At 45.5% G+C, this 18,471-nt stretch overlaps 1 protein-coding gene across 4 annotated transcripts in view; it reads right to left on the reverse strand.

Moving 5' to 3' along the window:
* The window catches only part of RPL11 (ribosomal protein L11), a 31,904-nt gene extending 14,543 nt beyond the window's left edge, over positions 1–17,361 (reverse strand). For 2 of the 4 annotated variants that reach the window (XM_020983071.2, XM_020983070.2), the window contains exons 1-5: positions 17,253–17,361; positions 15,063–15,213; positions 13,598–13,704; positions 12,884–13,015; positions 11,552–11,662 (exon numbers count right to left, since the gene is read on the reverse strand). In XM_020983071.2, coding sequence (XP_020838730.1) covers positions 11,552–11,662; positions 12,884–13,015; positions 13,598–13,704; positions 15,063–15,213; positions 17,253–17,258 — 507 coding nt within the window. In that variant the 5' untranslated portion in view covers positions 17,259–17,361. Of the gene's footprint in view, positions 1–2,369; positions 2,650–10,824; positions 10,902–11,551; positions 11,663–12,883; positions 13,016–13,597; positions 13,705–15,062; positions 15,214–17,252 lie in introns of those variants that run through there. The other 2 variants (XM_020983072.2, XM_020983073.2) reach the window with 2 other exon arrangements.
* Between the last annotated feature and the right edge of the window lie 1,110 nt (positions 17,362–18,471).

An 18,471-nucleotide genomic window follows, 5' to 3' on the forward strand; every position in this document is an offset into this window, starting at 1 on the left:
ATTTTCTTTTCACAACTTTCTTGCATAGCTCTCATTTCTCTTCCCATTTTTTCCTCTGCCATTCTTAACTTGATTTTTAGAATCATTTCTTTGCTCTTTTTAAAAAGTCTCTTTAACTTTTTTATGAACTCTTGCTGGGTTTGTGACCAATGTGCTCTTTTTTTTCTTTGAGGTGTTGCTTGTAGTTGTTTTCAAAGTCATTATCTCCTTTATAGTTTACGTCTTGAGTTTCCGTCACCATAGTAGCGCTGTATGGTCAGGTTCTTTGTTTGCTCATTCTTGCGGCCTGCTTCTTGACTTTGGAATTTATGTTAGTGTTGGACACTACTCGCCTCTGGGAGGATGTCTGGTCTGAGCTTCTGTCTTTTTATGATCTGCTATTTTCACAGCTTAGTCTGGGGGCCTGTACATTTTTGGGGCTTCCTAAGTGGTGTGATCTGGGGAGAGGGCTGATCACTGCACTCTGCAAATTCCTGACCCAATTTTGGTCGGTTGTTTCATGCGTACTTTCGGTTTGTTGGTGAGTGGCTGAGTTTCCACAGACTTCTGGGGACTCAGTTACAGTTAGCCTGCTGGAAGGTTCTGCAGGTTCAGAGTGACTGAACTACCAGCTCCCCCTTGGTTTTGTTCTCCCTCCAGCCCCCCAGTTATTCCACAGCAGACTTATGTTTGGGGCCAAAAATTAGAACTAAGTCTCCCTTCTGCTCTTGGGCTCAAAGCCACATAGCTATGTTTCCTGAATTTATTCCTTGCTCCTTACAAAAATAGGGCCCCTGCTCCCTGGTGACCTCAACTGCTCCTCTCAACCCTGAAACTGTGACCCAGAACTGAGTAATGTGCCAAAGAGCATCCAAATGGCCTCAATTTCTGCACCCAATGCTAGCAGGGGGTTCTCTGGGATCTCTTTCCACCCAGTTGCTCAGTCCCCTTAGACCCTGGTTGCAGGGCTGTTCCCTGCCAGTGTTGCAGCTGCCATAACTCACTGCCAAGCTGTGCACTGTGCTCTTGGCCAGTCCCCATCCCATATCTCTGAACCTCTTGGTCTATCTCCTAAGTTGCCCTGGGCTGGAAAAATGACTCACTATGACTTTTTCTTGCCTCTCCTGATCAGAATTTGGTTTGCACATTTTCTTGGTCTTTATGAAGCAGGATGTGAAGGAGCCAAGACAAAAAAATTTCTACCTCCCACTCCTTCATCTTGACTCTGGCTTTTTTTTTTCTTTTTTGGTATTTATATCCCCCAGCATTCAGCAGAGTGCCTAGCACATAATAGGTGCTTAATAAATGTTTACAGACTGACTTTATACAGGCTGTGCTTCTTGGCTCAGGTATGATCCTTCCCACCTCCCTGTGGGATGCCAGGCTCCCTCCAGAGGGTGGCAGCTCACGTGCCACCTCTTACCAACGCACAGCCTTTCCGGATCCCCTCTGCTACTATTCCCCCTGCCCATTACCGGTATGTGTTATATTTACATATATGCTTACATGCCATTCCCCCCAAAGGGTCACAGCATAAGGAATGGATCTCAGGAGCCCAATGTCTTTACTTTAGGCGTTAGTAAACTGTGGCCGAGAGAAGTGAGATGACTTGCTCAAAGTCACACAGAGTGGCAGAGCCAGGGTTAAAACCCGAGTCCTCTGACTCCAAACCCAGCACTGTTTCCATCCTAACAGCCACCTGCCTCCTTCTAGAGGCAAGGATGTTTCTGGTTTGGGACTTTGCCTTCCCAGAGCGCAGGCTACAGTGTGTCAGGCAAAAAGTAGGCATTTAATAAATGTTTCTTGATAGATGGTTGTATAAAATTAAAGGGAGGGACTAGAAAGAGCATGACAATGCCTTGAAAACACAGAATGTTCTGGAAGTCAGGGAATGGAGAACTTAGGATGTTTGCAGTGCCTCCAAACACAAGATGTTCTGCAAGGGAATGTAAGCACAACAGGTTTGGAGTTACCAGACCTGGTTTTGAATCCTGCTTCTGCTACTTACTCCCTTGGGGACCCTAAGCAAGGCTAACCCTCTCTGGGTCTCAGTTTTTTTACCTTAAAAATGGTGGCTTGGTAGAGTCAAACTGAAATGATTTCCAAGATCCCATCAGCCCCATATCCTATGAACCTCTCCCCATCAGGTGAACAAATATGTTTTTAATAGCTAAGTCATTCCATCACATACTTGCAACCCTCTGTGAATTTATTCATTAAAACTGCATGGCTTTGTTTACAAAGAAGTTCACTAACAACAAAGGTTAATTGATCCCCAAATCTGAAGGGATTTCTGAGGCTTTACATTTCTTGAGACTTAGGAATCTCAAGGCTCCGAGATCGGGGCTGTGTACAGTTTGCCTACAGTAAACTCTTCAAAGGCTGACAGCGACAATATTAACAGTTTGCATTTATTGGGGGTTGCAGAGTTTATTAAGCATTTTCAAGTCCAGCATTTCATTTCACTGTCAAACAACCCTGGGAGGAAGGACTATCTATCAACCCCTTTTCCAGATGAGGAGATTCAGACGTAGAGACTTACCCAAAGAGTAAAAGCCAGTGCCAGAATCAAGCCCTGACCTAGATCTGCTCCTGCTTCCCACCCATTGCTCTTTCCACAGCATTTCACAGCCTCTATTAATCATCCCATAGACTCCAGAGTGATAAGCTCTGAAAGAAAGTGAGATTGGATTTCTGAGTTTCTCTCTGGCTCTGCTCCATCCTCAGGTATGTACAGTGTGTTCTGTTCTTAGACAAGATTCTCTTTAGAGTGTTGATCATCATGGGAGCAACTTTATAACAAAGATAGACTAAAAGGAACTGAGGGCCGCACTGAGGACCTCGTTATACAGCACACGACCTTCCCAGGGGCAGGTTCACTCTGAGAGCTATGGGAGCCAGCCACCAATTCCCAGCTCTACAAAGACTGGGCAAATCTCTCTACGGCCTTGGTGACTGGTGAGCAAAGGCATTCCAAACACAGACACATTCTCCAGTGAGAAATTCACTCAATCAGGACGGACTGGGTCTGAGGCCTTGGATTTATCATGGTACAGGGCTATAGTGACCCTCCATCACCCTACAAGGTCTCCCAGGTATCCTAGGACCGGAGGAGCAAGTGCTACCCTTGGGCATCCAGAAACTGATGAAACTTCCGGCCGCCATTCTGGCCCTGTTCCTAGCAGTGAATTTTCCATAGTTGATTACCACTTTAAGTGGCAGCTAATGGTTGATAGAAGGTGAATTTCTAAATGCAAGCAGAATCTGAAAATGTACCGCCTCAAGAATAGAACAAAATTTTATTTCCTCTCTTCCTCTCATTGCTATACTGGGGGGGAATGAGGTTCATGTTGATTAATGTTTTAGATTCACAGAATGTCCATACAGAAAGAACATAGTGTCAGATCAGGAGGAAGCCTTAGAACCTTAAGAATTGTAGAAACATTAGATCACAGAATGTCAAAGTTGGGAAGAACTTGGAACAGTGTCAGAGCTGGAAGGAGTCTTAGAACAGAATATCAAGGGCAGCTAGGTGGTGCAGTGGATGGAACACCGGCCCTGAAATCAGGAGGACCTGAGTTCAAATCCGGCCTCAGACCAAACACTTGACACTTACTAGCTGTGTGACCCTGGGCAAGTCACTTAACCCCAATTGCCTAAAAATTAAAAAAAAAAACGAATATCAGCACTGAAGAGATCTTGGATCATAACGACCAGAACCGGAAGGATTTTAGAGCATCAAATATTAAAGCAAGAGGGAACCTAAAGGAATAGTTCAGACACCTCGTTTTACAAATGGAGAAACCAGGTCTAAAAAGAAATCACAGAGATCGATAGAAACTGAGTTTCTTAGTTCCTAACTCAACACCCTCACAATAGAGACAGCACCACAAACAAGATTGGTGAATGACAGCTTTCCATTTATGTATCAAATAACTGAGTATTTATTTATATTCAGCAGCCCCTTCCTTGTTTTCTAATTTCATTTATAGCAAGACTGTCGCTGTGAACATGGTTCAATTCCTCCAGCAGTGTATGAGCTCAGAATACCAAATTAAGTTAATGCCTGTAGATAGTCTAAAAACCAGCCTAAGAATCCTTGGTCTCCTTTTCTGCCAATCCATTGCCTTCACTGCAGAAGGGGAAGAAGGCCACACAGGGCCAAGGGTTCTTTGACATCTGTATGCATCTCACGGCTGCCACTGTCAAAGAACCCATCCCCTCAGTGACCCATCTTAGACACAGCTTGTACTTCAGCTGGTCACCTGGAATCTCATCACCAATGATTAATTCAGCTTTTTTTTTCCCTGATACTCAACATCTTCTGAAACCCCTGAGTTGCCTCTGCTCTCTGGAGGGTAGAGAACAAAACTCCTAAAGCCTCCCTTTATAGAGAGCTGGGATCTGAACTTTCCAAGTAACCAATTTCCCATCAGCAGCTCAGGTTTCAACACCTCACAGCGTATCCTCCTGGTTCCCCTCTCCCTGTCTTTCTTCAAGCTCTTTTTCTGTGTTGTGTCTTTCCCCATCAGCTCCCTGACGGCAGGGACTGTCTTTTTCTTATTTGTATTCCCAACATGTAGCATCAGATTTTACAGATGAGGAAAGTGAGGCACACAAATGTTAAGTGACCTAACCAGAGTCACCCAAGCTAGTTAAGGTGATACCAGTAAGAGGCCAGCCTGAGTGACTGGGAGGATGGTGATACCCTTGACAGTACAGGAAAGGGCTTGGAGGGAAAGATAATGCATTCAGTGTTGGATATCTTCAGTTTATACAGGGTGGGGAACCTTTGGCTAGCCCCCAGGTCCTCAAGTGTGGCCCTTTGAATCCAAACTTGAAGGGATACACTTGAGGACCTAGAGGGCCTATGGCCTTGAGGTTCCCTACAGGTTCCCTACCCCAGTACAAACTCTTAAGATATTCCACACTGAACTCGTGTGGCCCTCTGAATCCAAACTTGAAAGGCTGCAGATTCCCCTGGTTTAAGATGTTTATAGACATCCACTTTGAGGTGTCCCATAGGCAGCTGGAGATCTGAGATTGAGGGTCAGGAAAGAGCTCAGAGCTGGATAAGTAGATTAGAGAATCATCAGCATGGAGATGATTAGTTGAATGAATTAGTTGAACTGATATCACAAAACAAAATGGTATCTTAGAGAAAAGAGGGCTTGGGATAGGACCATGGGGGATACCCACCATTATCAGGCAAAACCTGAATGAAGATTCAACACAAGAGTCTAAGGAGTGGTCAGATAGATAAGAAGAGAAGCAGGAGAGAGTAATGTCACAAAAACATAGAGAGTATCAAGAAAAGGTTAATGAACAATGTCAAAGGCTGCAAAAAGGTCAACAAAGATGAGGAGTGAGAAAAGACCATTAGATCTGACAATTTATAGATCACTGGTAACTTTGGAGAGAGCTGTTCCAGTTGACTGATCAAGTCTGAAGGCAAACAGTAGAGTGAAGAGAGGGAGAGGAAAGGAAGTAGCAATACCAATTGTAAAGTCTTCTTAAGGGGGTTAGCCAGAAAAAAACAGTAGAGGTTCGGGACAATGGCTAGCAGGGATGAACGGATCAAGGGAAAGTGTTTTGAGGATGTGGGAGACATGGGCATGTTTGTTGGCAGTAGGGAACCAGCCAGCAGACAGGGAGCAATTGAGGATTAGCGAGGTAGGAGGGGTTGATAGAAGGGATGTAGAAGGGATGGAATCAGATAGAAGGGTTGCCTTGTCAGGAAGGGCCATCTCCTTATGTGTGACAGAAGTAAGAACATAGTGATGATAAGACAAATGAAGAGAAGGGGAAAAGGGGAGAAGGGGGAGCTCTCAGCAAATGGCCTTTTTTTTTCCTCCACTAAAATATGAGTTAAGTTTGTGGGGAAGGGAGCTACGGAGGGCTCAGAGGGATTGAAAGGTTTGGCAAAACTGCTGCTAAATGGGAGAGTAAATCAAGTAGGGAGATGTAAAAGGATTGCTTGCTGTAGTGAAGGCTGGGTTGACTTGATGTAACATACACTTGTAGAGAATCTAATCAACATGATTTCATGGTTTCCTTTAGCTTTGTTCAGCAGCACAGAAGGCCCAGGAGGGTAGGACAGGCTGATGCTTATCCTTGAGACAGACTAAAGGGCATAAGCTGGAGAGAAGACAGTATAGAGCTGAACTGGTTCACCAAAGAGTCAAGTTGAGGAAGGCAGGAAAGTAGAGTGAGTGCAGGGATGCTATCCTGGGAAGGAATGAAGGAGTGGAGGGACTGGAAGTAGGGCTGGGGTGGGCAAGACAGGGCCACAAAGACCAGGGTGAGGAGCTGTAAAACAGTGGGAAAGGTAGATTATGACCAGATAGAGGGACTGCAGAGCTCCTAACCACTTGTGCATGAAGGCAAGATCAAAGATAGGACCATCTCTGTGTGGAGCTGAGGTAGGGTAGAAGAGGTCGTGGGAAATGAGGAAGTATCAATATGTATGTTGATGTCCCCTAGTATGAGGACAAGAGTTGGGGAGGATAATAAGATTAGTAATAATAAGTCAGCACTTACAAAGTGCTTCAAAACTTGCAAAGCACTTTACATCACATTTGATCCTCACAATTCTAGGAGGTAGTTGCTATTATTATTACCATTTTACAGATAAGGAAACTGAGTCAGTGGTTGAATGACTCGCCCAGGGTCATACAGGTATTAAGTTACTGCTACAGGTTCAGTGCTCTATCTGCTCCCAGACTGTGAACCAGGCACTGAACTCATTAGGGAAGGAGGGTACCCTGGACATCTGTAGTAAAATGCCACCAGAATCTCGAGTGGGTGATACATGTGACTGAAAGAACCTCAAAGGTAAAGGTGACTGAGTGATGTAGGTACAGGAAAAGTCTGGAATCAGCAAAGGGGAGTAAGGAGTCTGCCAACTCCCCACATCATTCAATGAGTCAAGTGTGGGGGGTGAGTAGGGATGAGTAGAATGCTTGTTGTTGACCTGTAAAATACTTTAAAAAAAAAAATAACCAAGCCCAAAACAGGAAAGACAAAGTTGAGTTGAGACTGGCACCAGAGAGAACTCATCCTGACCGATCCCAGATCCACCAAAGTGGTATTTCTTCCAAGTGCATTCTTAGACATAACCAATTTGCTAGATTAGTGCTCAGTAGAGCAGTTGGTATGCCGCCTTCACGTACCATCAAGTGGAAAGAGCACCGGATTTGAAGTCAGACTCTGTATTCCAGTTTCAGATCCACTATTTATCAGCTATGCAACCCTGGGTGAGTCACTTGATCAACATGCTTGCGTTTCGTCCGCTAAAAAGTAATTCACACACTACCCACTCCACGGTGTATTTTATATAACTAATCATCATCAACTTCAAGTTTCAAAGTTTGCCTACATATCTCATTTCATCCTTAGGTCAATGGTAGCAAGTGGAGGTATTTTCAGAGGAGGAAACAGAGGCCCAGTCAAAAGCGACTTGCCCATGGTTTCATAACTACTCAGTGTCAGAAACAGAATTGGAAGCAGTTCTTCCTTCCTAACTCCAAGTCTGGCCTTTCAGTTTTAAGAATCAAATGAGATTATTAAGCTCCTTATAAAACAAGAAGTGCTAGATAAGTTCAAGCTATCATTTCACCTACTAAGCACCTTACTACATAAGAAAACACTCTGCCAGGTTCTAGGATTAAACAGATACAATAGATCCTGCCCTCGAAGAACTTACAATTTAGTAGAGGGGAAGACTTTCATAAGTCACTGTGATGCTAGGGAAGGCCAGATAAGGGCGTAAGTACCATGACAAATTTGGGGGGAGATCACAGTTTCACTAGCTTGGGGCATGTGGTGGTAGAGGTTGGGTTCTTCCATCCAGTTAACAGCAGTCTCCTGGCTGTTCTTATTACAATGCTAGGCATTTTCCCTGGCTGTCCCCCATGCCATCAATGCTCTCCCTCCCCATCTCTGCCTCCTGGCTTCCTTCAAGGACCAACTAAAATGTCATCTAATACAGGAAGTCTTTTCCAATCTCCCTTAATACTAGTGCCTTTTCTCTGCTGATTATCTGGTTTGCACAGTTATTTACACAGTATCTCCCCCATTAGATTGTAAGGTCCTGGAGGACAGGCACATTTTGTTTTTTTGGCATTTCTTCATATTTGCATCACTTAGCACTTAGGTTCTAAATAAATGCTTACTGACTTGAGGGAGGAGGAGAGGAGAGAGCAAAAGTGAGGTGGGGGTGGGGAGGTAAAGACAGAGACAGAAAGAGATATACAGACAAATACAGAAAGGACCTTGAAGGGAAAGACAAACAGAAAGACAGAAACAGATACACAAACACAGAAAGAACCTTGAAGGGTCAGCTCCTCAGCAAAGGTCTCCTAAACTTTCTCTTGAATTCCAGACTTCAGAAAACTAAGCCAACCGCTGAACCACAAAAATTGTCATCAAAAGACAACAAACTGATTTAGAACATTAAGTGCCAAGCAGCCACAGGCCAGGCACTTCCCACACAGGACTTGATTAGTCATCTTTACAACAATCCTGTGAGGTAGATTCTATTATTCCCATTTTACAGATGAGGAAACTGGAGGTGAGGCTAAGTGATTTGCCCAGGTTCACACCAAAGGTGTATGAGGTAGGTCTTGAACTCATGTCTTCCCACCTCCAACTCTGGCAACGTCTCCTAAGGCATTTGAGTGGTATGGTAGAAACACCGGACTCGGCAATCCTAACCTGGAGCTTGAGTTCGGGTTCTGTCCCTGACTTTAGTTGTTTTCTCCTCCTTAATAAGGTTCTTTGATAGCTAATGTCCTATGGTACAAGTACTAGATTGTTACCTCCACCATCCCTTCCTGGTGTGGGGCGCTGCCCAGATGGCAACCTGCCACCACCAGCCTCCACTTTCAGGTGCCCACCTGAACTTAAATGCTTCTTCCTTTCAGCAGAAGATGGAAGATGGCTTCATACTGGGGCCCACAGGTCTGAGGGCTTACTGCATGCCCTTCCACATGGACATTTGTGTGACACGAGGCTGTTACTTATGGCTGTTTCAATTCTAAAACAGGCAAAATACTAAGTCTCAAAAGTTGTGGGGAAGTGTTTGCAGACCATACGGTACCTCAGAAACGTGACTACAACAGGAGAGTCACCGCTCAGAATCAAAAGGCATGGAGAACCACGGGTATGGACAGGCTCTCAGGAAGGGAGTCACTATTTCAGGAATTAAGCCACAAGTCCATCGAATATGTATAAGGCAGCTCTCCTTGCTCTCGATATATAAAATCTGTACTGGACCAGTGCACACCCGGGCTCTGGATCATGCCGAGGCCATCTCCAAGCCTCCTCCAACTGTGCTGTTTAATTACGTAGTCTTTCATTTTCCTGTGGAAAGGCTCCTCCCTTCCCTCTGCTGAGTTACTCAAGGGGCTGCTTGGTTAGGCTCTGGGTTTGATCAATCTGTACAGCAGCTGTTCATTTGTTTTAGCTGTGTCTGATTCTTTATGACCCCAGCTAGGGTTTTCTTGACAAAGATACTGCAGTGTTTTGCTGCTTCTTTCTTCAGCTCATTTTACAGATGAAGAAACTAAAGCAAACAGGGTTAAGTGACTTGCCCAGTCATACAGCTGGTGCCTTGAGGCTGGATTTATACTCAGGTCTTTCTGATTCTCTGGTAAAGTTGACTTCTTGGACCCACGAACACGGCCTTCTTTAAGGCTGGGTCCGGGATTATGGAGCTGTAGGAGACAGTTCACCCGAACCACACTAGCCTGTTTTAAGGGTTTTCTGCTCCACCTCTACCTCAACATTCTAAACCACTCTGAAGTTGGCATCACCACTTTGAGATGCAGTAATTTGTGTTCACTGATGTTAACATTTTCAAGTAACAATTAGCACTGAAGGCTGGTTAGTGGCTATGCCCTTTAACTCCCAGGAATCCTAAGCACCAGTGTTCCAGTGGGGGCAGCAGGAAGGCAGTGCAGTGGCAGGCCCACCCTCAGCCTGCATTCCCCTTTACACCATCAAGGTAGTGTTGCCATAGCAAAATGCTCTAGAAAAGGTTCAGTACCCTCAGAAACAGGTTCCACTCCCCAGTGAATGGTCAATGTCTGGAACCGGGGAATTGTCCAGGCCAAAGGGCACCGGTCACTTTAAAATGGAAGGGTTCAGATTCCTGGTTGTCGACTACATGGAGTGCAGAAGCACTAAAAGGAGGCCTGGGGTTCAGCCACTAAGTCACTGTGAGATGTTGGACCCACTGCTTCCCTTCTCTGGGCCTGTTACCCTGTTTCATTAAAAAGGAATCATGGCACGTTAAGAGTACTGGATATGGGTTCAGGAGACCTGGGCCAAATCAAAGTTCTGACATTACCAGCTTCATGACCATGGCAGTCACCTCTCTGGGATTCAGTTTCCTCATCATAAAATGGCAGTAATATTTTATTATTTGACCCTCACAGGGTTGCTATGAGTTTAGTGCTTTGCAAAACTCAAAAGTATTGCAAACACTTTTGCATTTTGCCACCATCACCACCTCTCCAAAGTTCTTTTCAAGTAAAAAAACAATTCTTTGACATTTCACTGAGCTGGCAGTGTGGGACAAACTGGCTGACGACGGCCAAGAAAGTTCAGAGATCTAGAACCGCTGAAGAACACTTTTAGAGGAGGAAACTGAGATCCAGAGGAATGTCCACAGTCACAAATGTGGTCAGAGCAGAGGCGGCATTCACCCCAGGTGCTCCCAACTCTAAATCCAGTGCTCTGTCTGCTATGGCAGAGATAATTCTCAACAGGCATTGCCCTCCAGGCAGGCAGGCCCACCCAGGCACGTGAGCATGGGTTCTTCCCACAGAACACAACACAGAATACACGTCAGTGATCATTTTATTGACCTTTTAATAGAAAACAGGACTTTATTTGCCAGGAAGGATGATGCCATCATACTGCAAAAGAAAAGATTTTTTTTTTCAGAATCAGAGGTAACAGGAGGGAATTAAACAGCAGCTGTAGTGGCTTTGTTTATTAAACCCAGCTCCCTTTTGTAATTTTAAGCAGGCAAAGCCAATTGGTCAACATTTGCTAACAAGGTTACTATCTGCTGTGTTTGATTCAGCCTTGTGTTGTAAAAAAATTGTAGGAAAGTCTTCTGATTTTAATGACGTGGCTATGACAGCTTCGAGGTATGGCAAACCTACATGAAGAGCTTGGGAAGAACAATCCCCACAATACTTTTTTCTGTAAAAGGCCACACCAGGTACAGTTAGAGGGGAGGTATCTCCCAGTGCCTCCTGCTGAGACAAGCCACCCCCTTTGGCCCCAACCTTTACTCTGGACCAGGTGTTCTTAATCTTTGTCATGGACCCTTCAGCAGTCTAGACCCAGAGAAATTACTTTCAGAATGTCTTTATGTGAATAAAATATAAAGGAAACCAATCACACCGAACGTGTCACTTCCCCCCATTGTTCCTTGCCAACCTTAACACCGCTCCCCCCCCCCGGGCCATCCTCAGCCTCCTAAATGCCCCTCTCCAAGCAGGCTTAAGCATCCTTTTCTGAAAGGATGCTACCTGGACGAAGAGAAGAATCCTCTTACCTTCTGCTGGAACCAGCGCATGGCTTCCTCTTTGCCAATTCTGTGTTTGGCCCCAATGCAGCCTGTCCTACGCTTCTTGTCTGCAATGCTGAATCCGGGCCTGCCCAGCACCTGCCCCACAAACAGTCAACAATCAACTTGCTTGCCCAGGGCTGAAGCACCAACTAGAGATTCACGTGGCTGGGAAAAGTCCCCGAGTGGACAGATTCTGCGGCTACCCCTGCCCCAAGTGGCTTTCCTTTTCTTACTCATAAATGAAGGCACTGGACTGATGCTCAATGTTCCATTGAGAGCTAAAGGCTATGATTCTGCATCACCAATCCCTCCCCAAACTCCCAAAGATCTCTCACTAACTTGCCGGGCTCTCCCTCAACATCTACTTTTCAGTGTGAGAGTATTTCCTTTCCAGCTTACAAGGCATTCTTTAGCAAAACCAGTACCATGCAAGTACCCATGGAATAAATACTAAGGCTGGGAAGCAATGATCACAGCCTGTGTGTGAAAAGTCAGAAAACAGCAGTTGATCTTGAATCTGCAATTAATCCTAATCCACTTTCTACAGTGCCTGACCAAGTACACTCGTCATGACCCAGAGACAGTCCAATTATTCTCCCCTTCTCACAGATAATGGTTCAGGGAATTTCAGTGCCCTAACACAAGACACCAACTTCCATACCTACCCAGGCACTGAACTGTAAGACGATCATGGAATGAGGCAATGATTGTGCTCACTTACTGGGGTACATTCAGGCTTGGCTGGCCAGCAAGGGCATTAGAAGTAGGCACAGGGCCATGGAGAGCCCAGCAGGCAAAGACAGGATGGGCACAAAGGGAGGATTACTGGGGCCAGGAAACCAGTGCAAGTCACCAGAGTGGCACGCGATAAGTAGGAGAAAGGAGAACGAAGCAGAACAGAATCCAACTTTCCTGAGGAACACTGCATTGAAACTGGTCCAAGTTTCCAATCTATATTCCTTCTGACTGAGCAAACTGGATTTAGAGCCGCAGGGGATGTTTGAAGAATTGAATGGAGATTTGCAATCATCTGGGAACTGTGGCCCAGAGAAGGTGACTTGCCCAAGGCCACACAGTCCTGTTACCCACTTCCAAATTCTAGCTTGTCTGCTTCCCTGTTTAGCACCCCCAAAGAAGAGTTGGGAGTAAAGACGAAGGCTGATAAAATGAATACTGCCAAAAGGTTTGGTAGGGGAAGAGGCTGAAGCCACCTGTGCAAACCCAACATGTGGATTCCCTTCCCAGAAAGTGGAGGACCTAAAGTCATGTCAACCCCAGGGGACAGAGATGAGAGCGACAAGAACGAAGCGCCCGTACCACATAGAAGTCCAAGCCGTAGATGCCGATGCTTGGGTCGTATTTAATCCCCAGATCGATGTGCTCTTGGATCCCAAAGCCAAAGTTGCCAGTGTCTGAGAAGTTATTTTTCCTTAACTCATATTCTCGCACCTGAGAAAGAGGAGTACAATGGTCAAAATTCATGCTGACATATGGAACTCAGCTGCCTCAACTTGGAACATTGCCACAGACAGACGAATGACAGTTTGGGACACCCCCCCCCCCCGACAAATCAGTGCTCTTCCTTCCTAAACTAAGCAAACAGCTTCAGATCATAGGATTCAGAGCTTAAAGGGACCTTAAAGAGAAAGAATCTAATCCAAATCTCTCGTTTTGGAGATGAGAAAACATATGCTCACAGCTGGATTTCATGCAACTACAAAACTCCTGCCATGCACAGAATAAGTATATCAGAGGTCCCAAAAACGACGGGGAATATGACACTAGATCCTTGACTCTATACAGCATGTCTGAGACAGAGGTGACACAAATGACTGGCATCCTTTCATTAACTCTAACACCTGCTCCCACGGGGGAGTGAAAAGGATTGGCGCAGGAAGAAGAAATAGTGAAATTAATCTAACGAATGAATCTTATCCCCAATAGCGTATGACATAAGGCACCTTAAAGAAAAGAGAAGTCAATACAAGCTCACTGAACAAGTTAATGTATAGTTTGAGAAACATGCCTAACCTTCAGGCCCTTCTCCAGAATCTCTTCAGCTTTGGCCCCACGGACTGTACAGTGAACGGCGATCTTCTCATTTCTCCGGATTCCAAAAGATCTGACAGTATAGCGAGCTGCAGGAGAGATTGACAAGCTGGTGAGGAGCCACTCTGGAGTTCTTGTCCATCAGCCCACCTCTTTCGCAATAATAGTGTCATGGTCCATAGGGCAAAAGATTAACTCTTTTGAGATTCAGAGAATCTGGGTCACTTCCTTAGTATCACACAGCAAGGGAAGTGAGACTAGAACCCAGGACTCCTGAAGCTCAGCCTAGTGGTTTTTGGATTACATCTCACTGCTTTCTGGCCACTACTCTCAGATTCAATTTATAACATAAATACATACACTTGACTAAGCTTCCCAAGCCACAAAACACTGAAAAGAGTCAAAGTTCGAAGTCAGGATCGTTTGCTGAAAACTTTCCCAGGCATATGTGGGCAAACACCATGCTACAATAAAAAGTCTGACTACTCTGAATGTATTTAAACAACAAGCTAATCAAATACAAAACAAATTAGAAAAAGTCCCTGTGAACAAACTACAGTATTCTTTAATCAAATATACACTAGCTACACACCCACAGAGCTCCTTTAAATAGCTATTCCAGGTGGGCCTTCTTTACAATGCACCTCAGAAAATCAAAATTCCCTCCTGGAATCTTTTAAAATCACTCCACCTTCTAGAAAGGGAATCCATATGTTTGGTTTGCACTGATGGGTTCAGCCTCTTTCCCTACCAAAGCTTTTGGCTATATTCGGTTACCAGCCTTCATCTGACTAGAATGAACTATGCTTACATTTTGCCAAGATTGAAACCTCTAATTCCCTGACCTTCTGCAGCACCTTTCTTTAACCTTAACTATAGGTAATCACAGAACCATAGGTCAGACCTGGAAAGGAGGCCAATGACCATCTTCTGGTGAAGTTCAGTCATGTCTGACTCTTCATGATCCTATTAAGGGTTTTCCTGGCAGAGATACTGGAATGGTTTGTTACTTCCTTCTCGTTTTACAAATGAAGAAACTGAGGCAAACAGGTGAAGTGACTTGCCCAGGATCACACAGCTAGTAAGTATCCGAGGCCACATTTGACCTCAGTCAGGTCTTCCTGACTCCAGGCCTGGCATTCTATCCACTGAGCCGCCTGGCTGCCTAGCCATTTTCTCCCAGCCTCTCATTTTTATACAGGAGGAAACAGGATTGAAAAAAGGGAAGCGTCTTGCCTGAAGCTACACAACTCAGCAGTGAAATTAAAACCCAGGTCCTCCGACTCTCAATTTCAGTCTTCTTACTACTATACCAACTCCACCAAGCTTCCTTAGGAAGGCTTTTACAGGGAATCCTAGAGGGGCTTACAACTCTCAAATTGTAGAAGGGAAAGGCGAAGCCCCAGGACTCCCTGCCTCTCCCAGGCCTGGCTTTATCCATATTTACCTTTGGAGAACACTGGGGTTTGGCCTGTGAGCTGCTCCAACACTTTGGCAGCTCGGGTCAGTCGGTCCCCACTCTCCCCAACACAGATGTTGAGGCACAGCTTACGGATGCGCAGTTCCCGCATGGGGTTTTCCTTTTCACCCTGATCTTGCTGCAAGAGAATGAGGTGCATTGGTCAGTGCACCAAACAAAGTTGCTGCAACAAGTGCCACCTTCATAATAGCCAGTGGTCTTTAGCGTGTAAATAACGACACTGTCCACAACATTCTTGCCACTGAGAGTAACTGCTGTTCTGCCTCTTATAGACAGGAAAGCTGCACGTTGAAGCCATGGGAATTTTTTCCCTAATCACTGTTTAAGAAAATCAAAAACCCTTGTTACAAACGTGTTGTCAAGCATAACAAATTCCCAAATTGATCATGTCCAAAAATATGTCTTCATGTGCACTGAGCTTATCAACTATCATGTTTTCACATGAGTCCTTTGGAATCATAGTTGGTCTTCATACCGGTCAGAATTTCGAAGTCTTTCAAATATGTCTTTACAACGTTATTGTAAAAAAATTTTTTTTTATCCTTGTTTTACTTAATTCACTCTGCACTGTTCAACAAGTCTTCTCAGATTTCCCTTTATCTACATTACACAAATTGCCCCCCTAACATGCCTTGCACTCTTATGCCACCACCTATTTCCAATGTCTGATTCCTTTTCAGTTTTAATTTCCACTCATTCTTTAAACATCAAAGATCACCTTCTCCATTAAGTTTCCTCTGTTCCCTCCCTACTGGACCCTAGGCAAAGCACTGTTTTCTCCAGCCCTTATATACACACACACATTTTTTTAATCACTGTTATCTAATTATGTTTTATCCACCTAATAGCAACTTGAATAGAGACTGCCATTTTCTAAACTTTTTAACTTCCCTGAGCATAGCACTGTCCAGAGAAATTTGGTAGATGTTTGCCTGACTGAAGGATAAAGTTGGGTCTGGAAATTAAGTTTCTTTCTACTGCAGGCCAAAAAGTATAATCTATTTTGTATGTTTTAAGAAGGGAGAGGAGTGCTGCCGGCATAAAAGGGGGGCCCATGTGAGAGCTATCAAGCCAAAATAATCTCAAAAAAAGAATTACAGGTGACATACACACAGCATTTCCCATTATCTGTATTCATTAAATCACTTGATTCTCCACAAACACAACCCTTAAAAGGCCCTCCTTTGCAAAAAAAGCTAAAGCTCACACTTCCTACGTTTTTACTGACTCCTCCCCCTCCCCCTCCATGTCTACAATACTCTAGGCTTCCTTCAGGTTGAAGCTAAAAATCTACCTTTTTGGAAATATCTTTCACAATCCTTAATACTGTTGCCTTCCTCCTGAGATTACCTCTAATTTATCTTGTCTCGACACAGTTATTGCAAGTCCTCCACTACACCATGACCTCCTCAAGAACCAGGACTGCCTTTTAAATTTTTTTTTTTACGTAACCCCAAGGCTGAACACAGTGCCTGGCACTCAGAAGGTGGTAGTAAATGCTTGCCGCCTTGATACAGGCACAGAGGGATAAGCTGGGACTCCCAAGTGTAAGCTCTTTCAGCTACCCCAGAGACTCCTCCATACATACAAACACGCCCGGGCAAAGACACCCCCACCCCACACCTGAAGTTCTCAAAAGCGCTTTACATGAACCAGCTCCCCGGAGCCTCACAACAAACCTGTAAGACTAGTATGTATGATAAGCCCTCATTTTGCAAACAAGGAAAATCAGACGGAGAGATTAAAGTGAATTGCTTGCATCATACAGCTAGTCGGGCTCTGCTCCGAATCGGACCGCGGTAATTCATGCAGGCCCCGACTGCCCCTCCTTATTTCCGGGATCTCGTGCGGCCCCTGCACCCGGTCGCCCTCCTCCTCCCTGCTCCCGAGGGTTCCAGGAGCTGCCCCAGGAGAAGAGAAAGCGGCCAAGCCTCGGCGCCCGCTCCGCGGACGCCTCCGCAGGCCTCCTCGGGGCCCGCCCGCCGGTCGAGGGCACAGCCCAGCGCGCCCCTGGCCTACGGAGCCCTCTCCAGGCCCGCTGGGGGGACGGAGCAGGCCTCGAGGCCCGTGGCCGACCGGCGCCGCAGCCCCGATGGGCCCGCCGCGCGGAGGATGGAGACGGATGGCGGGAACAGCCCCACACTTGCAGCTACTCACCGCCATTGTGGAGAACCGGAAGAGAGAATGGAGCTTCCGACCCGAGGCCTTATGGGAGATGAGGCGCCCAGCGCTGACCTCACGGACGGAGCAATTCCAGAGAGGGGAGGAGGAAGGGGCGGGGCACTCGGGTGGCTCCCCCCACCGCTGCTGCTGCTGCTGCTGCTGCCACCTGGTGGAGCCCAGGAGCAGGACAGCTTGGAAGCGCAAACCAAGTCCTGGCTATCGGATGATCTAATATTCTGCTCCTTTTCTAACATTCTGTGTTCTAAGGCAGGGGCTCTTAACCTTTTTGGTGTTATAGACCTCTTAACTGCATAATATTAAAAGCTTAAGATTACAAAGGAAAACAAAGGTTAACAAAAATAAAGATGCATTCCCCCTCTCCCCCCACCCGAGTTCATAGACCTCCTGAAATCTATCTACAGACCCTAGATTAAGAATCTTTTTTCTTACTAGCTATGTGACCCTAGGCAAGTCACTTAACCCTAACTGCCTCACCAAAAAAAAAAAAAGAGTCTTTTTTCTAAAGCCTCTTCCAGCTCTAACATTTTATGTTCTAAGGGCTCTCAGGGCTCTGATGTTTAGTGTTTTAAGGCCCCTCCCATATCTGACATCCTGTGTTCTAAGGGCCCTCCTGATATGGTAGTGGGACCTGGACCCCAAAAGCCAAAGACCATGTCTCTTGAAGCAACTCAGAATCCTAGAGAAAATCTTTCCTTGTTACAGGCATACACATACCTGACTCTGTAGTTCCTTAGACAAAGGCTTTCAGCACACACACAGGGCGCCCACCCGAGGACTCTGTCTCTGGCACCTGGAACAGAACTTTCTTGTCCCTTCTCCCCCAATATCTGGTATCAACAGAGCTTTCTCTGTTGACTCTCAATTTTCCCATACATTCCTTTCCCTGTCCCTTTTTTCATATAAGCATTAGCATCATCCTCGTAAGTTTGCAAGTTTCGTAAGGATCTTCGACCACCTTATGGGCATTGCAATAAACTTTGCCACTTGACTGGAAGACAATTTGAGTGTGTAAATTAATTCCAGGAAAGGTTGCCCTGTACCCTCACATTTTGAGGGTTCCAACACCCTAAATCTCATTATTACCAGCTTTGACATCCTGTGTTCTAAGGGCCCTCCCATCTTAGACATCCTATATTCTAAGATCTCTCCCAGCTCTGACATCCTATGTTCTAAAGGTCCTCCCCATCTCTGA

Source organism: Phascolarctos cinereus, unplaced genomic scaffold, assembly GCF_003287225.1.
Source record: "Phascolarctos cinereus isolate Bilbo 61053 unplaced genomic scaffold, phaCin_HiC Scaffold_726;HRSCAF=1367, whole genome shotgun sequence".
Classification (NCBI taxonomy): domain Eukaryota; kingdom Metazoa; phylum Chordata; class Mammalia; order Diprotodontia; family Phascolarctidae; genus Phascolarctos; species Phascolarctos cinereus.